We start from the raw sequence: 26,982 nt of genomic DNA, 5'->3' as shown, positions 1-26,982 counted from the left end.
TGTGTGTGTGTGTGTGTGTGTGTGTGTGTGTGTGTGTGTGTGTGTGTATACATATATTATAAATACTGGGGTTTTTTTCTTTGAAAAAAACCTTTCTTTTTTCATTGAAAACTCTTAAATGAACTCTTATTACTGATTTTTACAAAACTGGAAAAATAGATCTTTGAATTTGAAGTCAGACATTCAGAGGTTAATTATCTTTGGAAGCAAGATGGATTGGATGATGTTTCTCTACAGTTTTTTTTATGGATTTTTAAATTTGTAAAAATTGTCATTACCTTTTGGCTAATATGGAAAGTTACCAGAATTAGTATACTTAAAATTTTTGTTGTTGCAAGATCTAGGCAAAATAATAAATGTTTTCAAAGTCTAATGTGAAATAAAATAGTGGACAGATTTTAAAAAAGCCATGTAACTTTATATTAACACTCTCACAAAGCTGTGGTTTTCCACAGTTTGGGGTCTATCCACAAGTAATATTCTTACCTTTAACATAATAATTTAATATTTTTACCTTTATTTTCAAAATATTAATTTTCCAGTATTGAGCTCTTCTTTGCTTCATCAGTAATTTAGGACATTTACTATTGGTTACATTGTGTGTGTGTGTTTATGTGTGTAAATTTGGGTGTTTTGTGTGTTTGTTGTTTCCTCCTTTGGTGTTTTTTTGGTGTTTGTTTTATTGCATTGGGGTTCGAGAATAGGTGCTATAAGGTTTTCAACTTCAGGATATATTGAGGTTTTCTTTGGTCTGTTACAATCAAGTTTTGTTAATCATGGAAGTTAAAGGTGTAGTTTCCATAAGGTACAAAATTCGATATATAGTCAGTCTTTTTGATTATTAATCATGCCTGCTGTACTCTTACCTGCCAAAGACTGAGATTATTATGATAGTCTCTCACCACGGTGCTATTTTTGTCAGTTGTTTTCTTGATATTCTTTGGTAGATTCATGACTAACATACACATTTTTTTAAATATAAAGTGAACATCTTTTTCACATATACTTTTCTTTGCCTTGAATTCAACTTTGTCGTATATTAATGTTACTCACTAATTTTTTTAGATATATGTACCTGATATATTTTTGCCCATTCGGTTATATTTTTTCACATTTTCTCACATTATTTTGTTTTTAGGTGTGTCTCATTGGATTTTTATTTACTTTTCTTTTTGCCAATGTTATTTAACAAAATCCAAGATTCATTCTTTATCTTTAAATTTGATAGTTAAACCTATTCACATTTGTTGACATAACTGATCAATTTAAATTTTCTTTTTAGACTTTGAATTTATTTTGTTTAAACTTACTTTCATTTTGCCTTTTTTTTTTTTTTTTAGCCATAGGCATTTATTTTATCGGCTTCCTTTTCTTCCATGACTTGAAAGGTATTCATTTTTTTAGTTCTACCAGAACTTAAATTTCATCAGAAAAAAAGTGTTTGAGTCTAAATTTTGCTAAGCAGTAGCCTTTAGTTTGTTTTAGTTTTCAAAACAAAAATATGTGTGTTGCTTTGATTATAAAAGTAATGGATTTTTTAATTTTTAATGGATTTTTCATTTTTAAAAAATATGTTATTGAAATTCAGAAAGTGAGAGTGTTCTCATAGTCCTGGTCTCTAAAGATGACAACCAATCAATTTATTGTATATATTCCTTGAAATTTTATATGACTATAGATAAACATAGTCTTCTAAGTTTTGAAGTAAGTGGGATCATTCCTGCTTTATTCACTCAACAGCATGGTCATCTCCCCATGTCAGCAGTACAGAATTTGGGCAAGTCATCTTCATTGTGCCTCAGTTTCCTTGTAAGGGAATAGTAGTACTAATTTAATTTCCTAAAGCTTTTGTGATAATTAAGTGAATTAATACCTGGAAAATACTTGTAACAGTGCCTGGCCACATGGTAAGCATTCAAGAACTATGTTATTTTCATCTTAAATGATTCTGCATAGTATTTCATGGAGGATATGCCATCATTTATTTTAAAGTCTCCCGTGTACAGTATTTAGTTGGGATTGTGTCCCTTAATAAGGCCCAAATAAGATAGAACCCAGTCAATTTGTATTTTCTCACCTACTTTCTGTTTTATGTAAATGTGTGATTGTATGTGCTTGTTAAAAATCTATGTCTTCTCTCTCAAGACTTCTTTTTGACATCTGTATTATCTAGTTTTTAACCATATTTAAGTAAAGGCTTTATGATGCCCAAACTCCCCATTCTTGTGTTGTAATTTGAATTCATTTCTTCTATTTCACTAAAGCAATAGTTCTCAAAGTACTGTAGATCTCATAGATGTCTGGGGGCCCCAGGGACCTCTTCAAGATATCCATGAGGTCAGAACTATTTTCATAATAATATTAAGACTTTCTTTGCTCTCTTCACTATGATGACACTTCTACTGATGGCGCAAAAGCAGAGTTAAGTAAAGCCACTGTGTCAATCAAGGCAGCAGCGCCAAACTATATGGCTGCTCATCATTGTGAACCTTACCCCACACATGCACAATTAAATATATGCCAGTTTCCCTTTAGAGTGCCCTTGATGAAACGCTAAACATTCACTTTCATTAAATCTTGATTATGGTGTACACTTCTTTCATACTCTTTGTGAAGAAATGGAAAGTATTCATAAAGCACTTTCACAGTTGGAGTGGCAACCTGAACTAGCTGCCTTTTTGAGGGAGCAAACCCTGCAAATTATAAATTTGGTTATTCAGTCTTGGCTCTTTGGCAGATAATTTCTTGCAAATGAAGTTCGTGAGCCTGTCAGTTCAAGGAAAATAGCTTGAAGAAAAAAGTCAAATTTTGGAACAATTATATCTGCCATTTTGAGCCAGTACTTAAGGGCTTTACTGATGAGATTGGAAGTGTTACCAGTGAATGTGATTGTTTTGATTCTGAAAAAGAAGTGAGTCAACATTTGGAAGATCTGTGTAACTCAGTAAACCCAATACTTTCTAAATGACCAATGCATTACAAAATCATCCATATTTATAAAAGAGCCAAAGTGTAAATAGACTGATGGGTTTTAATGTAACAGAATATTAAGTTCATTGATGCAGTGACAAATGCCACATTGTAAGTAATCTTTAACAAACTACCACTTGTTGAGTTTTAGTGTAGTGTCAAAATCCATAATTAACTGAAAAGGCTGTTAAAAACATGTTAAATTTTGGGCACCTGGGTGGCTCAGATGGTTAACTTCTGCCTTCAGCTCCTTCAGCTCAGGTCATGATCTCAGGGTCCTGGGATTGAGGCCCTCTATTGGGCTCCTTGCTCAGCGGGGAGCCTGCCTCTCCCTCTCTCGTTGTCCCTCTCCCTGCTTGTTTTCTTTCTCTTTCTTCCTCAAATAAAATCTTTTAAAAAAAAAAAAGTTAAATTTTTTACTTGTTCAACTACATATCTCTGGGAGGCCAAATTTTCTTCATATATTTTGGTCAAAATGAATTGAATGTGACAGCAGATATGAGAAGTCAGCTGTCCTCGACTAAAGCAGACATTAAATAGAACTGCCCCCCCCCCCAAAAAAATGTAATGCAGTGTCACCCTTCACCTTTTGGGGGAGAGGGGAAGAGGACTATAGCTATTTATTTTTAAAAATCTCATTTATGTTAACATGCAATGTGTTTCTTCTTGTTATTTCTAAATGAATTAATAAGTATTTAAAAGGTTTTCTGCTTTGATAAATACCCAACCATTATAAACAAAAATCACTTTGGGATGCTGAGACTAAATGTCGGAGAATTTACTGCACTAGATTCTAGTCCTAAGGTACTGCTCACTCCTCCTCCTTCCCTCGTGGGAGCATCATTGGAGTATTTTCTGATTTGCTGATACCCAAGACTGCCTTTGCCTTTACACGTGAATGTTGATTTGCTTGTGTGGAGTGGATGAGTCATAATTTATTCTCCCTCAGCTGCAGGTCAGAGATCCTGTAGACCTTCTACCTACCTCCGGCATATTTAAAGGACACCTCATACATCTCCCGTTAGTGTCAGTGTCAATAACTCTCCTCAGAGGATAGCATGACTACAGATAGTCTCTTTCTCTTGTCCTCTGGAATTCAGTGTTGTAGAAAGAGACCAGGCTAATTTAATTTTCTTTAGAGTTAACATATTTTTTACTTACTTGTTTTTATTTTTATCCTTGTAAAACAGAAATTGCAAAACCATACTAATGGGTGCCGGTGGAGGTGCGGTTCTATTGAATTTTGTAAATGAGTTTTACCATCTGCAGATTCAGGTCTTTCTTGAACTTAAAAGGTGTACTTTTATAACTCTCAGTTCCCCTTGTTTTGACAATGTATTATTTATAAATCTTAGCTTTACTGTCATTATATCATTTTTATTTGTTTATCACTCAGTATTCTGGGAGAATTTCTTAAGCTTATTGACAATTCTTTATTTAATTAAGTTTTCTTAATTTAGAGTTGGTAGTGTTACCCAGCTCTGCTGACTTTGGTGCAGATTTTAATCTTGCAATTGCAGTTTTAATTCTCCTGCCGTATTTCACTTTCTCACCCAGTTTCCTACTCCCATCAGCCTGGATCTCAGTTTGTTTGCTTTGCATTTGCTTGTTTTCCTCTTAAGATACTTTTTTCATAGAAACCATATCTTTTGGATTCCATCTTGATCACTCTGTGAATGCTTTCTAAAATTGTTTCTTGAGTTTTCAGTATGATTTTTCTTTTCCTTTGTTAAAGTTTTTTTTGTAGTTTTCATACACGCCCATATTGTTTTTCTTCTGTGACTTACTCTTTAGAGGGGAAAGCTGTCCAGATTGAGGGTATGCAAACATACCCAGAGTGGAGCCTGACATGGGGCTTGATCTCAAAACCCTGAGATCATGACCTGCACCAAAATCAAGATTCAGATGCTTAACCGACTGAGCCACGCAGGCGCCCCCAGTCTGAGCTTTTTTGAGTTGTCTTTTTCTGTTTGTTTTCACAGAAGTTGAGGCAGGCATATCAGGAATGTGTCCCTGAGAATGTATCACTTATACTGGAGGACAGTTTGCTTTCCGTTTTAGTTTGTGGACGCAATTTAGATGAAGTGAGAACTTCTGAGCATTTAGCATTAGCATTAGGATTTAATGTGTCCCTGCTGGCTTTAATTTATTTAATATCTTTATTATATTGTTAAAATATGAAATACTCTATTTAGTTTCTGAACTAGAATTGATGGCATACTCACCCATTTTCCATGAGAATAATATGAGCAGGTCTTACTTTCAGTGAATTTTGCCATTTTATGTTCTCCAACTTTCTTTTTTCCTGTGACCCGATTTCAGAGATGTTAAAATACAGGAAAATGCATACTTTGGAATCGATGAAATATATGATATGGTTATGTTCTATAAAATAACTTTAGGGGTGCCTGGGTGGCTCAGTTGTTAAGCATCTGCCTTCTGCCTTCGGCTCAGGTCATGATCCCAGGGTCCTGGGATCGAGCCCCGCATCGGGCTCCCTGCTCCACGGAGAGCCTGCTTCTCTCTCCCACTCTCCCTGCTTGTGTTTCTTCTCTCACTGTGTCTCTCTCTGTCAAGATAAAATAAAATCTTAAAAAAAAAAAAAGAACTTTAATGGTACAGGTTATTTGGTATTAATCTACATGTCTAGAATTAGAATATTTAGGTAAACTATGGCACATCTACTTGACAGAATAGTATGTAGATTTCAAGAATGGTACCAAGGGCGCCTGGGTGGCTCAGTTGGTTAAGCGACTGCCTTCGGCTCAGGTCATGATCCTGGAGTCCCAGGACTGAGTCCCACATCGGGCTCCCTGCTCAGCAGGGAGTCTGCTTTTCCCTCTGACCTTCCTCCCTCTCATGCTCTCTACCATGCTCTCTCTCTCTCTCTCTCAATAAATAAATAAAAATCTTTAAAAAAAAAAAAAAAGAATGGTACCAAAATAATTTACCTCAAGGTTAAATAATTAGTGTGATTTACTTTCATAGAAAAAAATTAAACAGAAGGACAGCAAGGTAGTAATAATGGTTGTGTTTTAGATGGCAGGACTCACTAGAAGAAAGATCTCTTTTCCAAATCTTATTTAATGAATGTATTACTTTTTAAATGTATTTGTGGTGGCCGTGGGGTTGTTCGTAACACTTATGAAGGGATCAATTAGAAATAAATCCTGCTATGCTAATTTCCCTTTTTTTGCAGTTCTTAGACTACTATTAGATAAAGGAAATCTCAGTCATTTTACTGAATTTTTTATGTTTTAATGTTATGCTTCAGGGAATGATGGTAAAGGATGGTGGGATAAGAATGTAATGAACTAGAGTCAAGACCGTTCGAATGGTAGTACCCAAATACTCTCTTTCTTTATGTCGTGAGCTAAAGGAGTTTCCTGGATACTGGTGGAGCTCATTCCTCATCTTTTCTCATTTTCTGATAAATGTCTTAGGTCACCATAATGAAGATAGGTGAGGTACAACTAGAGGGAGTTTGGGGATCAGAACTAACAAATTCCTTTTAATTAGAATCTAGAAGAAACTTGGCAGCCTAGAAAAATAAAATGACCATTATAAGTTGACATTTAATAGCAATTAATGTAATGGCCCTACGTTTACACTCAGAAAATGAGTAACTGAAGTTCAGGGTAACAGCAAATCATACAAAAAGATTTCGTTTTAGTTATAATGTGATGTGGCTGCTAAACATAATTGCTAATCTAACATGAAAATAGGGACTGCTTGTTCCATGTGTCCCCAATGGGTAGAACCACAACTGTAAAGTAGAATGAGCTGATCAGTAAGATCTTGAGTTGCCTTTCATTAGAGAGGTTCAGTTGTAGGTTGAGCATACACAAGCAAGGATTCAAACAGAGAGTAAGGGGATGGGTTGGATGACATTCAGAGTCCTTTCTAACACCGAGACTGACTTTCAGACACACTAATGATATTTTTAAACTACCTCTTTGTGGAGTGATAGTTGTTATGGTAAGCAGCAGGTTCCATAGTGTGACAAAGATGCTATAAATGACTGCACTAATTCATTAAATTGGACTATTGGGACAAGTCACCCATAGACATCATAGGCAGTATTTATAAGTAAGTTACTCTCCTTTTTTTAATGGAGTTTTTATTGAAGTACATAAATGCCCGATTGAAAAAAGGTAAAGTGTGGTAGACGTAAACTAAGAACTATGACAATTAAAAGGAGGGAATTATATATATCAAGAGTACCAAGGGGGTAAAAAAGAGTATCAGGTAAAAATTTTATGAGAGAAAATAGGTCTCAAAGAGTAAGTGGAATTTCAGCAGATTAGGACATGAAAGGAAGTGGGGTAACCATGAAAAAGAAAGGCAACAACATGAAGTTTCCCGGAAGCGGGAAAGCCCTGATGTTTTGCGAACAGTGTAGTATGAGGTAAGGCGGCCAGAATGGCAGGTTGGTGTTGAAGTGAAGAGGACTTGAGTGTCATGATGAGGATTTTCTGTTCGACCAAAGGGAGCAGTTGAAGTTTTTTTGAGTGAAGGAGTAGCATGATCAGTCTTACCTTTTAGGAACATTGATGTACGTGATTGACATTTGTTTAATTGTTGAATTTGGAGAAATTGCGTAGAAAATTAGTCAAATGAAAACCATTGAGGGCTCTGTTAATAAAAGCTGTTGGCATTATTGAGCGCTATGTGCCAGGCACCTTACATTATTTCATTGAAGCCTCACAACTATGCCGTGTGGTGTAGGTACTTTCCAAATTAACACTTCCTGGATTTCCAGGAGGAAATTCCTATGAGAAATCCATACACCATAATAATTTCTCCAAGTATATTCTCTTATATACACATGTGCTGCGTTCACGCATACTCTCCAAATCACCTTAGTGAATACTGTTACATCTTAATATAGCATTTTATAACATGCTATCATAATCAGCAATCCCAAATTATTACTGAGGTTTAAAATTACCATATTAGGCATTGTGGTAGAAATAAAAGAAGTATAAGATGTAGTCTCTGACGCCTAAGGTAGACACAGACCCACAATTCTACTTTTTTGTACCATGAGCATGCCCAGCATAACATGGCTGCTTAATAAATGCTAGTTGACTTATTGATTTTAAATTAGAACTAGACCATTACACCAATAATTTTCTAGTTAGATAAGAATTTATCAATATAGTTGAGGCTCTTGGTTATTCAGAACAGTGGTACTTGAGAAATGAAGCATGATTAGCCTTCACAAATGCCAGTAATGTCATTTAATTTTCAAAAAGTTGGAAAACCTGTCCACTGTCCAGCCCTAGAATGTCATGCTTCAACATTGGAATAAATAATACTGCTTACAGTTTATTTGGTTCTCCTCTTAACATAGAACTCACTGACTTAATTGATATAAACTAGTAATGCATTATCACATCTTTTTTTTTTCTTTTAATTCTTTGAACAATCTTGATTAGGACCAGGGAAGAATCAGAGAAGGTAATCTGCAGTTGTTAGAATATGAAGGAATCTTAGAACTCTTCTTTTCAATGAGAATATCACATAGACTTTCTCCTCCCACCATAATCTAAACCCCCTTATTTGAGACGCACCAGGAGTCAACCTATCCTAAAGCATTTCATAGTCACTACAGTGGTTCTGGATAGAATGTATTTAAATGTATTTTTTTTAATGCATTTTAAAAAGTTTAAATGTATTTAAACTGCTCACCAGAAAATATTGTGAAGTTTATTATATCTGCCATATTACATATCGGGAATATGCCATATTTAGAGAAAATAAAAATAGCTTAAAAACAACTTAGAAGAAATATATGGCAAAATATAAATTTAATAGAATAAAAATCTGTGTTGTGTATTTAACAACCAACAGGCTTCATGTTGCAATAAAAGAAAGAGTAAAATGAAACTGGATAGATTATTCTTGTTAAAAGGGAAAGGTAAAGCTAGGCAAGCCTTGATGTGATGACAAATTAGGTTTGTCAGTTTGCATTACTTCAACTGTATATGGTAAATAAAAGCTGTATGCAGAGTTATTATTTGTGACCTGCATGGTGCAGTCTTTAAAAACATATGTAAACTTTATCCCTGAGGAAGCATTTGTTATTAAAAAAAAATTTATAGTCAAAGTATTTTTATATAGATATTATTACAGGACTGTATAAGGATGACCGAACTTAATCACCTGTTTAAATTATACATGATGAAAATCTGAAATCATAACCAAGATCCCCAAAATTTGTTTTAAACACCTGGTAGACGTGGATAAGTCCAGAGAGGTAACAGAGAAGCAGTGGTCAATAATGTGGTGTAGCTGAAGCCAGGTGAAGAGAGTGGAAGAAATGATCGACTTCGTCACTTCTGTGAGGTCAATTAAGGTGAGGACTGGGATAACCTTTGCATTTTGCAACATGGAAGTCATTGACCTCAGCAAAAATGGTTGTGGTTTAGTGGTGAGGGTGGAAGTCAGATTAGAACAGAAGATGAGAAATTGGAGATAGCAAATACAGTGTTCTTGGAAAATTTAGCCATGAGAGGGAGGAGGGAGAACAGTAACTGAAAGGTCTAAGGATGGGTCTAAGGAGAGAGGTTATTGTGTTGTATTTTGCTTGTTTAGCGGAAGAGTTGTACATGGCACGGACTGATGAAAAGGGGCCAGGAGAGCAGTAGAGGTTGAAAACACAGGCAAGAAATTCTCTACGAAAACAGGAAAGGATGATATCCAAAACACAGGTGAGAGTTTGGCTTCAGACCGGAGGAGAGATTTTTTTTTTTTTTTTTAAGATTTTATTTATCTATTTGAGAGGGAGAGACCCAGCGAGAGAGGGAACACAAGCAGGGGGAGTGGGAGAGGGAGAAGCAGACTCGCGGCAGAGCAGGGAGCCCAATGCGGGGCTCGATCCCAGGACCCAGGGATCATGACCTGAGCCGAAGGCAGACGCTTAACGACTGAGTCACGCAGCCACCCCCGGAGGAGGGATTTGTCTTTGTTGTAGGAAGGGGTGGTGGAGGGAAGTTCCTGAGGGAGTGGCTGTCTGAAGGCAGTCTTCTGTGTAAAGAGGATATGATGAGGTTATCTGCCGAGAATGAAAGGGAACGAGGAGATAAAGAAGTCTGAGGTCTGTAAAAAGGTGGAAGAAACTTAACATAGTTTCTCTGGAAAGTGGAAAAGCGAGAGAAAAGGGAAAACATGGTAAGATTGTCATGTAATGTTAAGGGACCCCTTGAGATAGTACATCTTTCTTTAATCCTAGAATCTGGGAGACAAAATTAGGGTTAGATTTTTCTTGGTAGCTGGTAATGTTTCATTAAGTTAGAATCAAGGTTACGCAACAGGTGTCTAACTTCTTCTCTGGTGATGTCACTTATGCCTAGAGTATTGGCAGAGGGTAGGGAGAAAGGAACTAGATAGAGCACATCTTCCTTCCCTATTTTATCACCACTACTGCAGTTACACCTATCAAGACCGCTGAAAACTGGGTGAATTCATTCAGACCTCCTACTTCGGTAAACACGCTATTGATCTCAAGTTACTGCTGCTCTTACTAGATAACTAACGCATTATCCATGTTTGCTTGAAATGGAGGGTGTCATGTATGACCTGCTTCCAAATCTGTTACTTGAGCAACCTCATCATTTCTTCAACCAGAGCTTTATCATATCAACATTTACTATCTGTCAGAAACTATACTAGGCATTGGAGATGCAAAAGTAAATCATAGAGCCTGGTACCCGACCTGTGTTCATAGAGGATACAGATAATAGGCAGTTTGAGTACAATGTGGTAAGTGTTGACGAAAAGGGAGTGCAAGGTGCTTTGGGCATACCTGTGAGGTTCACATTACTCAGAGCTGAGGTGGTTAGAGAAGACACTCCACAGGAAGTTGTATTAAAGCCTGCTTCCAAAGAATTAGTAGGAGTTAACCAAGCGGGGTGGGGGGGGGAGTGGGGTGCTGAGGGAGGATTGCTGTGAGAATGTGAGAACGGAAGTTGGAAGGGTAGTCACCAGATAGATCATCCCAGATCTTCTAAACTGTGTTGTTTAGACAGTATTCTCTAGGAGCAATGAATAGCCATCAGAGGACTTTTTGAAAGGGAATGATGTGATCACATTTTGTGTTTAGCAAGTTCCCTGTAGTTGCAGAGTAAAGAATGTATGCTAGAAGTTGGGATATCGATAAGGATGTTTTTTCCAGCAATTCAGACAATTGTTTTGATCTCTGAAGCCCACCCAACTGGTAGGGGTCACATTGATCCTCTCTCATCCCACTTTAGAACTTCTGGTTCCATGTAGTTAGTTGAGGTATAGGATATAGAAGGCAAGAGGTTTTTTCCTTCAGCACTGACAGTGAGGGAACTTGACCTCAACTAGCTTTTGCTCTTTAAGTCTCCCATGAAGATTGTTAGTTACCCCTGCTCTCATCCTGTCTCAAATACTGCTTTGTTAGCAGCCCATTTTGTAAGAATAGAGCCACAGAGATTTGATTTCAGGAAAATCTGTTATTGAGGTATAATTGAAATACAACAAACTACAGATATTTAAAGTGTACAGTTTGATAAGTTTTGACATGTATATACCCCATGAAATCATCACCACAATGAAGATAACACATCCATTACCCTCACCGCTCTTTTTGTGATCCCTCCGTCCTATCATCCCTCCCCTCCCCTCAGGCAACCACTGCTCGCTTTCTTTCAAGATAGTGATAAAAGTTTGCATATTTTTTAATTTTATGGCAATGCTATACTTTCTTGATTACCTCAGTTTCTAATAATTCTTGAAATCAGGTAGTACTTGCCTTCCAACTTGTTCTTTTTTAAAGTGGTTTTGGCTAGTCTAGATCCTCTACGTTTTCAGATCAAATTTAGGATCTGTTTGTCAGTTTCTTTAAAAAAAAAAAAGCCTGCTGTGGTTTTGACTGGTATTGCGTTGAATCTACACATCAATTTGGGGAGAATCGACATCTTTACAGCCCTGAGTCTTCCAACCCACAAATGTGGTATTATCTCTCCATTTCTTTAGGTCCTAATTTCAGCACTTTTTAGTAGTTTTTGGTGTTCGGTATTTCACATTTTTGTTAACTTATCACTATTTCGTATCTTTGGATGTTCTTGTAAATAATACTGATTTTAGTTTTGATTTGCAATTACTCATTGCTAGTATATAAAAATGCAGTTGATTTTATATATTATTTTGTCCTGAAACACTGCTAAAGTTACTAGTTCTAGTAGCCTTTTGGTAGATTCCATAGAATTTTCTACATTGATGACCATGTCACCTACAAATACAGTTTTACTTCTTTTTTTTTCAAAATGGATGTTGGGTTTTTTTTTTTCCATCCCTAATGGTACCGGTTAGAACTTCCAGTACTGTGTTGAGTAGAATTGATAAAAACAGAGACGTCTTGTCTTGTTCCTGATTTTTAGGGGCAAAGCATTCAATATGTCACCAATGAAGTATGATAGTTGTAGTTAATTTTTTTTTATGGAAGCCCCTTATTAGGCCAAGGAAGTTTTCTTCTTTTCCTAGTTTGCTGAATTTTTTTTTTTTTTTTAAGATTTCATTTACTTTTTGACAGAGAGAGGGAACACAAGCAGGGGGAGTGGGAGAGGGAGAAGCAGGGAGCCCAATGCGGGGCTCGATCCCAGATCCCTGGGATCATGACCTCAGCCAAAGGCAGACGCTTAAGGACTGAGCCACCCAGGCACCCCTGCTGAGTTTTTATCAGGAAGGGATGTAGGGTTTTGTCAGATACTTTTTCATTTACTGAGATGATCATATGGTTTTTCTTTTCTGGTTTGTTGAAATGGTGAATTATGTTAACTGACTTCAAATATTTAACCAACTTTGTATTCCTGGGATAAACTCCTTTTGGTCATGGTTATATTCTTTTTATATGTATGTATTTTTTTTAATTATTTTAAGTTCAGTTTACTAAAATTTTGTTTAGAATTTGTGTTCATGAGGGAAGAACGCCTGTAGCGTTCTTTTGTTTTGTTGTCATGTTCTTCTATATCATCATTGTCGTATTTTGAAGAGTAATGCTGACCTCATAAAATGAGTGAAAATGCTTCCCATCTTCTGGAAGAATTGGTATTGCTCTTTTTCTTAAAAGTCTGGTCAAATTTACCAGTGTAGCCCTCTAGGGCCTGGGAGTTTCTTTGTGGGAAGGTAATCAGTAAAGTCTGATATTAGCACTTCGTGTATTCACTATTTTCTGATCACTCTGGTTAGATACTTATCGATTGTATTGATCTCGGAGAATCAGCTTTTGATTTATATTACTTTTTTGTTTTCTTTTTCATTAGTTCCTGCTCTTTCATTCTTCCTTCTGGCTTACTTTGAATTTAATTTTCTGTTTTAAAAATTTATTTTTTGGAGCATACCTAGGGACACAGCAAAATTGAGCAGAAGGTACAGGGATTTCCATAAACCTTTTTGCTTCTCCCTAATTGTAAGTTTTTATTTAAATTCCAGTTAACATACAGTATAATATTAGTTTCAGGTGTACAGTATAGTGATTCAGCACTTCCATACATCACCCTGTGCTCATCCCTAGTGTGGTCCTTAATCCCCATCACCTATTTCACTCATTCCCCCACCCACCTCCACTCTAGTAACCATCAGTTTGTTCTCTGTAGTTAAGGGTCAGTTTCTTGGGTTGCCCCCCTCTTTTTTTTTTAACCTAGGCTCGGTTTTTGTTTTTGTTTTTGTTTTTGCTTGTTTGTTTCTTAAATTCCACGTATGAGTGAAATCATATGGTATTTGTCTTTCTCCAGCTAATTTATTTCGCTTAGCATAGTACTCTCTAGATTGGTTTTGTGTGTATGTAATACTCTCTAGTTTCTTAAGAAACTCTAGGTTGGTTTTGTGTGTGTGTAATACTCTCTAGTTTCTTAAGGTGAAAGTACAAAAATCATTATTTGAGGCCTTTCTACTTTTCCAGTACAGGTCTTCTGGTACTATAAATTTCTCTGTAAATACAGCTTTGGCTAAGGCTCCACAGAAGAGGATCCTTTCTTTCCTGTCAGTCATACAAAGCCTTTCTGACATTGTCATTTTTTTTTTTTTGTCTGCTAAAATAAGAACTGTAAAGATATGTCTGCAGGGATAAAGGATAAAGTTTAAACTCACAACTGCATTTCATATGCATTTTCCATACTTATACTAAGCGGGGAAGGAAGATGACACTTATTTTGATTCCAGAATATAGCTTTCTAACAAAGTCATCTTATTGATTACTTATTACAAGCAATACTTTCTTTTCAGTGAAAAAAAGCACCTATCCAGTTAATGCTCTCTAGTTAATAATGGAAAGGAAATATTAATAATGTAAGGAAAACTAGTTACATTTGAGAATCAGTGAAGCAGTATCTCCGTTTGCCTCAAAGCCTCTCACTTGTTGCATGAATTTCCTTTCCTTTATAGCAGTTACATTTTGACATTTATTCACAACTGTGAATAAAGGCTATGGTGGCACACCAAGTTCCCCTTACTATAAATTTGTTTCTGAAGAGCAAGTATATTACATTAAATCATACCTTTGAATTCCAGCCATTATGCAGAAACCTGCCTTAACTCAATTTTGGATAGTCTTTTAGTACTATTATCAGAAACTATGTTAAGTACTTTGCATGGAGTAGCTTAATGATGCACTAAAACCTGCGAGGTCTAAGCATTTTTATTCACATTTTACAGATAAGGAAACAGATTTGGAAAGTCAGAGGTCCCACAAATAAGTAGTAGAATTGGAGCTTCAACCTCATCTCCATTGACTTTAAGCATGTTGTACACCTTTCTTCTATATCCATATAGAGTATGTTTGAAAGAACAGCTTGTAATGGCCATGGGATGATAGGGTTCTGAGCATCTTGATTCAGAATATGGCTTGATGAGTTGACCAAACCAAGATAAGTGAATAGTAATTGAGAAAATAAGTTCCTTCAGACATGTTGTTACTCTAAAAATCTGAACTTTGCTTAAGAAAGATGGGCAAATACTGAATTGGAGGCAACATGAGTTTAGATCTCACTTGTTACTAAGCCACAGTAAAAAGTTAGTCAACTTTTAGCTTCAGACTTTTCATTTATTAAATGGAGATGTTCTCCTTTTAGGTTGGCTTAAAGATGAGAGCTTATGTGTCTAGCAGAGTACCAGACCCATAGTGGCTGGTTGTATTGGTTATTGTTAGAATCTTCTCAATGAATGAAAACTTTTTTGGGGGCCTTGAGTTCATTCTCTAACATGACCCACTCCTGGAGCATCCATCACCAAGATTAAGTCCTGTTCTGAAAACTATCTGTACAGCAGTGAGTTCCTTTCCTTTATAGCAGTTATATTTTGACATTGCTTAATTATGTGATTATTTGATTAATATCTGCCTCCCCACACAAGATGGTTAGCTCCATGCAGTCAGAAGCCACGTGTGATTTTGTTCACCTTTGTGTGCACAGTGCCTGCCATATAGCTCGGCTTTAGTAAATGTTAAATGAAGGAAATGATTCTTAGTAGCAATACTACTACCTTGTGATAATGATGTCTGCTTCCTTCAAAGTCATGATGCTTTTCCTTGAATTACAATACATGTCCTGTGATCAGCATAAACTCTCAGTATGTGAACTAACCAGTCTTCTGTGGCCACATCTTGACTTTATGCTGACTGAACTCCTTAGAAATAGAGCACAGTAACGTCTTTCATGACAGTTAGCATTATTGTCTTTTGTCTTTAGTTTGACTAGTCATGATTGAATTACCTTCATACAGTGTGTGTGCTACTGTGCAGAATTTAATTTCAACTTCTTGTTTACTTATTTCACTTTGCGGAAAATGTAATTGTTTCATGAAACTCTTACGCCTTAAGAAGGGAAAAATACTGGGTATTTCATGTCCCATCTTCAGTCTACCATCCATCTAAATATCATTTTCATTTGGCTTCTCTTATAAGGGGGAAGATGTCAACCGGACACTAGAAGGTGGAAGGAAGCCTCTTCATTATGCAGCAGACTGTGGGCAGCTTGAAATCCTGGAATTTTTGCTGCTGAAAGGAGCAGATATTAATGTATGTAAAGAACATTCATTTTAGAAAAAAATCCTGTTGTATGCCCTGGGTAATTATTTTCTACAGACTTGTAAAATAAGAATATAGTCTGAAATTATACCAAATTTCCTGTAACTTAGAAATATATAACTGGAATTTTTTTTTTTAAATAAGCAGCACAGACTTATTTTTTTTTAAGATTTTATTTATTTTTTGACAGAGAGAGACACAGCGAGAGAGGGAACACAAGCAGGGGGAGTGGGAGAGGGAGAGAGAGAAGCAGGCTTCCCACTGAGCAGGGAGCCCGATGTGGGGCTCCATCCCAGGACTCTGGGATCATGGCCTGAGTCGAAGGCAGACGCTTAACGACTGAGCCACCCAGGTGCCCCAACAAACAGACTTTTTAAAACCAACTATAGGTAACAAATTGCTGTCGTGCAGTGGAGGATAGGACTCTGCAGTGATAGGATAAATCCAAACTGGAGTTTTGGAGAAAGGTCAGTAGGCAGAGGGTCAGACAGGAGCAGTCATCTCTTGCCTCTTGCCTTTTATAGCTTTTCAGAGTTTTGGACAAATGTTTAAGTAACGATGATAGCAAGTGCGATCCACTTTACACATTTCAGGGGACACCATGTCAACTGGCCCCATTGTGGCAGTCTTTTCCCTCTTCAGCGGCTAATTTCTACCCACCTCTTCCCTTCCTGGACCTCACTGGCATTCCTACAATAGTGAGGAACTTGGGGCTCAAAGAGGTTAAATAGTACAGTAAGTGGCGGAGTCAAGGTCTGAGCTGAGGTCAAAGCCCTGCGCCCTCTACTTCACTGCACTGATATCCAAGGAGATACGGCTTATGGGTTTGGGTCTTGGCAGCTCTCTAAGTGGCAGGAAACTTGAGTAGGGAAACATTGATAGTTCTCTAAATAAATCTAGAAAGAAGGGAGAAATGAAAAATAAAGTGGTTTTTCATCTCATTATTTCATAGGCTCCAGATAAACATCATATTACCCCTCTTCTGTCTGCTGTCTATGAAGGGCATGTTTCCTGTGTGAAATTGCTTCTGTCAAAGGTGAGGTCAACTGCTAATTGTTTTTTAAGTTTTTATTTAAAATTCCACTTAGTTGATATACAGTGTAATATTCGCTTCAAGTGTACAATATAGCAATTCAATACTTGCATACAGTACCCGGTGCTCTTTGCAACAAGTGCACTCCTTCATCACCATCATCTATTTCCCCCACGCCCCCCCACCCTCCTCCCTTCTGGTAACCCATCAGTTTGTTCTCTGTAGTTAAGAGTCTGTTTCTTGGTTTGCCTCTTTTTTTCCCCCTTTGCTAGTTTTAGTTTTGTTTCTTAAATTCCACAAATGAGTGAAATCATATAGTATTTGTCTTTCTCTGACTCATTTCACTTAGCATAATACTCTCTAACACCATCTATATTGTTGCAAATGGCAAGATTTAATTCTTTTTATGGCTGAGTAATATTCCAGTGTGTGTGTGTGTGTGTGTGTGTGTGTGTGTGTGTGTGTGTGTGTGTCTTCCTTATCCATTCTTCAGTTGGTGGACACTTGGGCTGTTTCCATAATTCGGCTATTATAGATAATGCCACTGTAAACATCGGGGTGTATCACTTTGAATTATTTTTGTATTCTTTGGGCATATACCTAGTAGTGCAATTGCAGAATCATAGGGTAGTTGTATTTTTAACTTTTGAGGAACCTCCATATGGTTTTCTAGAGTGGCTATACCAGTTTGCATTCCCACTAACAGTGTGCAAGCGTTCCCATTTCTCCACATCCTCGCCAACACCTGTTGTTCCTTGTGTTGTTTTTTTTTTAGCCATTCTGACAGGTGTGAGGTGATATTTCATTATAATTTTGATTTGCATTTCCCTGATGAAAAGATGTTTAACATCACCCATCATGTGTCTGTTGGCCATCTGGATGTCTTCTTTGGAAAAATGTCAGCTCATGTCTTCTTCCCATTTTTAGTCAGATTATTCATTTTGGGGGTTTTAGGTTTTATAAGTTCTTTATATATTTTGGATACTGATGCTTTATCAGTTAAGTAATTTGCAAATATCTTCTCCCATTCTGTAGGCTGTCTTTTAGTTTTGTTGATGGTTTCCTTTGCTGTGCAGAAGCTTTTTATTTTAATGTAGTCCCAATAGTTTATCTTTGCTTTTGTTTCCCTTGCGTCAGGAGACATATCTAGAAAGTTGCTATAGCCAGTGTCAAAGCAATTACTGCCTGTGTTCTCTTTTAGGATTTTTATGGTTTCAGGTCTCACGTTTAGGTCTTTCATCCCTTTTGAATTGATTTTTGTGTATGGTATAATAAAGTGGTCCGGTTTCTTTTGCATGTTACTGTCCAGTTTTCCCAACACCATTTGTTGAAGACACTGTCTTTTTCCCATTGGATATTCTCTCTTGCTTTGTTGAAGATTAATTGACCATATAGTTGTGGGTTCATTTCTGGCTTTTCTGTTCTGTTCCATTGATCTGTGTGTCTATTTTTGGGCCAGTACCATACTGTTTTGGTTACTACAGCATTGTAATATAACTTGAAGTCTGGAATTGTGGATGCCTCCGGCTTTGTTTTTCTTTTTCATTGTTTCTTTGGCTAATTGGGGTCTTTCGTGGTTCCATACAATTTTTAGGATTCTTTGTTACAGCTCTGTGAATAATGCTGTTGGCACTTTGATAGGGATTGCATTGAATGGGTAGATTGCTTTGGGTAGTATAGACATTTCAACAGTATTTGTCCTTCCAGTCCATGAGAATGGGATGTCTTGTCATTTCTTTCATCAGTTTTAGAGCTTTCAGGGTACAGGTCTTTCACCTCTTCAGTTAGATTTATTCCTAGGTGTCCTATTATTTTTGATACTCAAATTGCTAATTTTTATTGTTTTTTCCATTGTTTAAGTATTGGGGGTTGGTCAGTTAAGTTGTGTGTGGCATCAGGGACAGAAAACTAGAGGCAATACTTAAAATTGAGGTCTAGAACAAGTGTTATTCCAAAAAGCTGGTCCACAAACTGTTACCAGTTCATGATGGGTAAGGAGCTTGGGCTAGAATCTAAATCAGTCAAGTCTCCTTCATCAAGAATATCTTGCTATGAAAAAACAAGTTAGCTGAACTAAGCATTATACTTAGTGATGTAGACAATGTCCTGGACTACTAGTGGTGCCAGGTTCACAGACCATACTTTGAGTAGCCCCAGTATGAAATGTGTAAGCTTCATTTTCTGTAGTACATACTGAGTGAGATTATTAGGGGCTGTTTGCTATAAATAAGGGCCCTCCAAGTCATATGGTGTCTTGATAATGCTTGGGGTCCTGGTAAGTTTGGAATTGTCTGGTGTGGACTCTTCGATGGAGTTCAAATTCCAGTCTCAACAAACCAGTCAGTTGGAATCATTCTAGCTGTATTAGATGGAACCTGCAAATGATGGAAGACAAGAAATCTTTATAAAACAAGGCACCAGGATTAATCCCAAGGTTATCATTTCATGGCATACTCTAGAAAATGCTGTTTATAGCATTTCACTTAGGATTTTAAAATAAGTCCTGCTAAAGGAAAAAAGATACAGAAATTAAATGAGTAAATGTATATTAAGCATTTTGCCACAGTACCTGACACATAAATGATGAATAAATAGTAGCTCTTATTTTAATTAAGACTGAAGAGGATTTTATGCTTCATGGATTTAGAAAAAATTAGGGAAGAAGGTTAGCACGTTTGTCTCTTACTCTTTATTGATAATTTTTTTAATGATTGGGTTTTTTTCCCCACAGCTGCATGTTAAACACCATTACTGAATTTCTTTAAGTGTATGGTTGTCACTGGTTTGGGGTTGGGTTTTTATTTTGGGAGAGTGGGTATAAATCAACAGTAAATTTTAGATACTATACATTATACTGATATGAATGATGTGGTTCTCCCAAAGCCAAAACAAATGAAAATACTATTCTTGGCCACTGTAGTGGGCCCAGAATCTGTGGTAGGATGTGCTCACAAAGATTTCTAGTCACTCTGTCTTACTCCTCCCCACACCCATGAAAAAAATTTTTTTTTAAAGCTGACAGCTTCCGGAAGCTTCCGGAAGTCTTCCTTTTATCACTGCTGTGTGTTTCCACTTGCCCCACCTGCCTTTGAGTCTGCCAAAATGCAAGGCTTGGTGGCTGACTCCCTTGCTATGGGAAGCTCAGAATAAAAAAACTTTTTCTCCTCAAAAAAAAAAAAAAAAAAAATACCTTTGAAAACTACTGGATCATTTCATCCCTGGGAGAATATTTTTGCTTACCATATTCAAAACTGGTTGTCACAGGCTACAAGTATTGATTTACAGTTTGTTAAAGATTTATGTAATTCCAATATTTTATTAGTTAGAATTCTTTATATTGCATGTAACTAAACCCAGCTCAGATAGGCTTAAACAGTAAAAAGATCTTGTTGACTCACATAACTACAGTTGAGGCACACCTCCTGACCCTGTGCTTAAGCCACATTACCAGCATCTGATTTCTCTTCTCTACTCAGCTCTGTTCCTCAGCATGGACTTAATTTAATTCCCCTGGCCTCAACCTGTCTGCTAAGTATATAGTAAAAGAAACAGTATTATTATATTGTATTATAAATTATATATATCATATTATAATATAAAAAATTATATAGTAAAAGAAATGGTATTAATACCATCTTATATATTTGAAAATTACTGAGTAAATCTTAAAAGTTCTCATCACAAGAAAAAAACTAGGTGAGGAGGCGATAGATGTTAACTAAACTTTATTGTGGTAATCATTTTGCAATATATGCATGTATCAAATCATAAACTAATACAAATGTTATATGTCAATTACAGCCCAAAATACAAATTCATAAGTCAGAATAAAAGATAAAACAAGATTTGTTCCTCCCCCTTTGTCTCTCTTTCCCTGATATTTTTCTACCCATCTGTTTTGTTCTCTGAAAATAAAAACCTCCTAATAAAAACCTAATTAAAAAAGCTAAAAAGGGATGCTTTTTAGCTTAGGCCCTGAACATTAAATGAGATGCTCCTAAGCATGCTCTTTCTTTTTAGCCATATCTCAAGGCTCTGTATTTCTTTCTGATAAGCCTCTCTTTCCTCACGGGACAGAGCAATTATTGTTATGCTAGAGAAGTCCCAAATCATCGTTGGTATTCCTTATTTCCAAAGCATGATGCTCCAGGTCATTGAGACATGACTGTAAGATTCCATTGTTAAAGAATCTTCTGCCTTGATTTGCATGTACGTTAGGCCCTAATAGATTTACTTATACACTGTTGCTACATTATTGATTGATTGTAAGTTGAGTTGTTTGACTTTTAACTAGCTTATTTTTTCTTTTACTTGTGACTCTAATACTGTTCTTTTATTTGTGTCTGAGCCTTGATTTTTGAAGCCAAGCGACATTCAGAGATGGCTCTGTTAATGGCAGATCAATTGTACCCATGCAGAGCTGTTATTTTAGATGAAAGGGTTTTTTTAACCTTTATGAAAGCAGCATAGTAAAATTTAGTTCTGCTTTTTTCAAAATTACTTTGATTTTTTATTACTGCATAAGTTTCTTTAATGGATACCCTGTAGTTTTGTTAGCCAAATTTTTTTTGGAAATTGTGCTCTTTCAAAAATCCTTAGTTGCTAAAATAAGGCTGTTCCAGAACACTTTTTTTTTGTTACAATCAATGTATTATGAAATCTGGTTCTGCCTTTTATCAAAAGTTTGAATCCTTATGGATTATTATGAATTCATTTTAAAAGTACTTAGTTTGAAAAGTTTACCAAATTGACATTTTTAATATATTATCCAGCTGGTATATCATTAGTATAGGAAAAAAAGCCAAAGTAAACGAAGTTAAAAAGAAACTAATGGGGGGTAAAAAGAAAAACCACAAAAACAAAAGAAAGAGGGTAACTAGAATATTCAAAATCAAACTATGTGATACACTAGATCACTTACTGGCCAAGTTTTTGTTTTTGTTTCTAATTTAATGCAATGGAAGATGAAGTTTATGACACAAGTGGGAATTAAAAACATTTAATTCTTGATTGTCCATATTGCAAAAAAAGAAACTAACATCTGTGGAGAACATAATGTGTACTAAGCACTTTATATTATCTCCTTTAATTTCTGTCAATCCAAATACATAGGTATAATCATCTTCATATTATGGATAAGGAAACCATTTGGCTCAGGGAGGTTAAGTATCTACCAGACGTCAAAGAAAATATAATGAAATTGAGATTTGTTCCAGAATTATGACTCATAAGTCCCTGTTCTTTCCCTAGCAGAATTATAGTCAGGGACAGTTATGAGAAACACGTTTATTTCTGTAGGTAAAAGTTATTTGGCCTGATTTTTTTATTTTTGAGCTAGTAATTTTTTAAAAAAGATGAGGTATGAACACATGCCATGGTATCCCCTTTCTGCCCTCCTATGACAGAAAAGTGGTTTTTAAAATGAATGAATCAATACTTGCTTTGAAACATAAGAAGGGGTTCATTAGAGAAGAAATTATAATGAATCCTTGAGACACAGAAAGCAGAGGGGATGGGGTTGAAGAAGAAAACATTCCCCGAAATGAGCAAAAGAGTTTTGTTAGAAAAGGTAGGAGCTGATCCAAGGCTGCTCCAAGCCCAGAAGTGGTCAGCACCCTGGGTAACAAGTGAAGATTTGGATGCACTTCAGGAAGAAACAAATTAAACCCAAAGAGAAAAACTGAGATGCCAGAAGGATCAAAACCAAGAAATGAGTATGTGAATAAATCTAAATGAATATTAAAATACAAAACACTAAAGTAAAAAATAACAAGCTACTATACAATTGTTAAATAACAACCTATAAGATGAAAAGGAGTACATGAAAAACATATAAAACTGGGGAGAAGAGACAAGGGAAAGGACACACGTGAAACAGGTTAAAATGCGGGCTCAAGAAGCATCCTGGGAAATGTAGCAGCAGCAGAGGAGGAAGAAGCCCAAGCAAGAGTGTGAAACAGACTTCTGTGATAGAGAAGTGGCAACCAAACAGCACAGCAGTCAGTAAAATCGATGTCAGCCTGTTTTTATCAAAGCAAAACAGACCATTGAAGTATATATCGTCTTGAATTGTAATTTTCTCAGTTGAATAAGGTTTTCTGTTTGGTTGGTTTTTTGCCCTAAAAAATCTCAACCAGGAAATTTCAGGAATAAAAGGGGAAATTTAAAAGGTGATACAAAATATCCTCTAGTCCAGAGGTTGGCACACATTTTCTTACAGGGTCATGTATGACTTTCACTGGAGCTCTAACGCTGCCATGGACAAACTAGAACAGGTACTGAAATCTGTATGGAATCACAGAAAACCTGTATAGCCAAGGCAGTTTTGAGAAAGAACAGTACCGGAGGCATCACAACCCCTGATTTCAAGATATATACTACAAAGCTATAATGAAACAGTATGTCACAGAAATACACACATTCTGTTCAATGCAACGGAATAGAGCCCAGAAACAAACCCATGCTTAATATGGTCAATAAATCAATGACCAAGGAGGCAAGAATATACAAAGAAAGTCTAATAAATGATGACAAGAAAACTGCACAATTACAAACAAAAGAGTAAAACTGGACCACTTTTACATCAAGTGCAAAAAATAAACTCAAAATGGAGTAAAGACCTGAAAGTGAGACCTAAATAAATTTCCCTAAAGACCTAAAATAAATTTCCCACAAAAAAAAACATAGTAATCTCTTTGACATTGACCTTAGCAACATTTTTCTAAGGCAAGGGAAACAAAAATAAACTGTTAGAACTACACCAAAATAAAAAGCCTTTGCACAGTGAAAGACACTTACTAACAAAATGAAAAGGCAGCCTACCAAATGAGAGAAGATTTACAACTGATATATTCAATAAGGGGTTAATATCCAAATTATATAAACCTACAACTCAACACCAAAAACACCCAAATAATCAAAGAACACATACAGATGGCCAAGAGGTACATGAAAGGATGCTCAACATCACTAATCGTTAGAGAAAGTAAGTCAAAGCCACAATGAGGTAAGAATACCTCATACCAGTCAGAATGGCTAGTATCAAAATGACAAGGAATAACAAGTGTTGTCAAGGACATGGAAAAACAACTGTTGTGCACTGTTGGTGGGAATGTAAATTGATACAGCCATTGTAGAAAACAGTATGGAGGTTTCTTAGAAAAATTAAAAACAGAAATACCATACAATCCAATAATTCCACTACTGGGCATTTACCCAGAGAAGACTAAAACACTAATATGGAAAGGTATGTGCACTTCCATGTCTACTGCATTATTTAGAATAGCCAAGATATGAAAGCAGTCTAGTGTCCGTAGATAGTTGAAATACACACGTGCACACAGTGGAATATTACTCAGCCATAAAGAGGAAAGAAATCTTGCCATTTGCAACAACATGGACAGATCTAGAGAGTATAATGGTAAGTGAAATCAGAGAAAGACAAATACCATATGATTCCACTTAAATGTGGAATCTAAGAAGCAAAACAAAAAGCATAAACAGACCCATAATTACAGAGAACAAACTGGTGGTTGTCAGAGGGGACGGGGTAGGAGGATGGGCAAAATCGGTGAAGGGGGATCGGAGTACAGGCTTCCAGTTATGGAATGTTTACGTCATGGGGATGAAAGGTACAGCAAAGGAATATAGTCAGTGGCATTGTGATAGGGTTGTATGGTGACAGATGGTAGCTACACTTGCAGTGAGCAAACCATGACGTATAGAGTTGTCCGATAACTGTTGTGTCCCTGAAACTCATGTAACATTGTGTGTCAACTATAATTTTAAAAAGCTGCCATAGACGTACAGAAATGACAAGCATGGCTGCATTCCAGTAAAACTTCACTTACAAAAACAAGCATCTGGGTCATAGTTTGCAGACTCCTGTTCTAGCTCATGAATAGTTTGAAATTTATAGCACACACCATCTTAAAACTAACCCTCAGTGGGAAAATGATCTTTCCTAAGTGATGCAAGTTGAGAATGTATCTTATCATTCTGGATGCTTTTATTCACCTGTGCTAATGCTTGCTTGTTGAAAAGTTTTATTATCAATTAATGCAGCCAAACAAGAGCTTAGAGGACAGTGATCTGGAATTTTCATTGTTTATTACTGAACTGATCTTCCTAAAATCTCATCTGCCTGAATAATAGCATTGTTTCATGAACACATTATTTAGAAGAGAGTTAATCATGAAATGATACTCTTGAATTATATTATTAGCCCGTGGACTCTCATAAGTCCAAAATTCATTTCTTTTTCACAGCTACATGTATTTTGGTATACATATAATTTGTTTTAAATCTAGTTTGTCTGTTGAAGATACAGTTCTTTGAAAGTTTGCCTGTAGCATTAATACACTATCATGATAGACATTTCCTATATTGTTAGGATATGTATTATCTAACTTATATCAACATTTCTATATGAATACTAAAATTCCTTATAATTTATGTAATGCCTTATAATTTATATAATTGATAATTGGATTTTAAGAAGTATCCTTGTTTCCTAATCCTAAGAAAAGCCACTTCTAAATAAACCAGTGTGGTTTGGAAAAGGGAAATATTTAAATGTTTACTTCTACTCCTCTTTTAAAGATGTTACATTTGCTATAATTTAGAATATAGACAAGGTAAAACTGTGTCATCCGCTCTGGTGTGTGTTCATATTCTGTCCCTATATAAGTACATACTGCTATTAAAAATGACCACTCAGCTTCCTGTAAGAATGAGAATTCTTTTAAATAGAAAAAGTTGGTACTCTAGCATGTGAGAATGAAAATCTTGTGAATTGAAAATTTAATCCAAGTTTTAAAACATGCTAATTACTGTTTTCCTAGATTAGCAAACCTCCAGCATACTTCAGTTGTTATTATACATGGTCATTTGTTATTAGTAGTGTTTAGCACATTAGGCTGTATCTGAGAAGAAGAAATCCAAAGAAACTTGGGGTTTTGTTTTCCATTGTTTCTCTGCTTCACTCTGTGTCAAAGAAGTTCCCTCTTTAGCAAGTCTATAACCGTGTGACAAATAGGTGACCGCTGATTGTGCAGCACTAACTGTAGTGACTCCTAGCTGTTTCAGACAACTCTTAAGTTGCCTGCTCCTGTTTGAGTAGGATAATTGAGTAAGATACCTTCCTTTTATAAAAAGGAAGTGAAACTATTAATGTTTTATGTACAATTGCTTTAAAGAGTAAAAAATACTAAACAGTTTAAGAAAATTTAGAAGACCATCTTATAACATTGATGTTTTTGCTAAACATATTTGTGTTATATTTAAAAAATCAAGCAGCCAGTTAATGATAAAAACCAAATACCCTTCTCAAATACCAGCATCGTCAAATTCTGAAAGTGTCTGTAGTACAGATTTTGCTGCTTGAATGGAGAATCCAATGGATAAGATCCAGAGATTGGGAAGTCACCCCTCTCAGCATAAACAAGTACATGCTTGCAGGTAGAACCATTTTTTCACTCTAATTACTCCCTGCCCCACCCCCAATAAAACCTAGACAGCTTTACATACTCTCAAGCACAGATTTTATGATTGCTCAGAACCCCAAAGTTCTGTTCCATTTAACATAGGCAAGTCTGGTTTTAAAAATGTTTTAGGGGGCGCCTGGGTGGCTCAGATGGTTGGGCGTCTGCCTTCGGCTCAGGTCATGGTCCCGGGATCCTGGGATCGAGTCCCGCATCGGGCTCCCTGCTCCTTGGGAGCCTGCTTCTCCCTCTGCCTCTCTCTCTCTCTGTCTCTCATGAATAAATAAATAAAATCTTTAAAAAAAAAAAACAAAAAAAAAATGTTTTAGGACAGGTGACTGTCAAAGAACTCAGCAGTGTCTTTCTGAATTGCTTTAAGAAGGAACTGCACTGCCAGAATTAATACAGCCACAAATCTTACCACCTCAGTAATGAAGAAACCAATT

The 26,982-nt window shown here is 36.2% G+C and overlaps 1 protein-coding gene and 1 long non-coding RNA gene across 4 annotated transcripts in view; one reads left to right on the top strand and one right to left on the bottom strand.

Annotated features, from left to right (window-relative positions):
* The window catches only part of MTPN (myotrophin), a 56,440-nt gene that overhangs the window by 17,637 nt on the left and 11,821 nt on the right, over positions 1-26,982 (top strand). Inside the window, exons 2-3 of the mRNA XM_025854940.2 lie at positions 15,899-16,012; positions 16,974-17,057. Coding sequence (XP_025710725.1) covers positions 15,899-16,012; positions 16,974-17,057 — 198 coding nt within the window. The remainder of the gene's footprint in view (positions 1-15,898; positions 16,013-16,973; positions 17,058-26,982) is intronic.
* The window catches only part of LOC112811028 (uncharacterized), a 75,977-nt gene continuing 66,046 nt past the window's right edge, over positions 17,052-26,982 (bottom strand). For all 3 annotated transcript variants that reach the window (XR_012380355.1, XR_012380357.1, XR_012380356.1), the window contains one exon: positions 17,052-19,429. This is a non-coding gene — a long non-coding RNA (uncharacterized lncRNA). The remainder of the gene's footprint in view (positions 19,430-26,982) is intronic.

The sequence above is a fragment of the Callorhinus ursinus genome, unplaced genomic scaffold (genome assembly GCF_003265705.2).
Source record: "Callorhinus ursinus isolate GAN/ISIS: 27379988/994484 unplaced genomic scaffold, GSC_fseal_2.0 scaffold12, whole genome shotgun sequence".
Classification (NCBI taxonomy): Eukaryota; Metazoa; Chordata; class Mammalia; order Carnivora; family Otariidae; genus Callorhinus; species Callorhinus ursinus.
The sequence above is the reverse complement of the archived record's forward strand: the minus strand, read 5'-3'. Positions and strand labels throughout refer to the sequence as shown.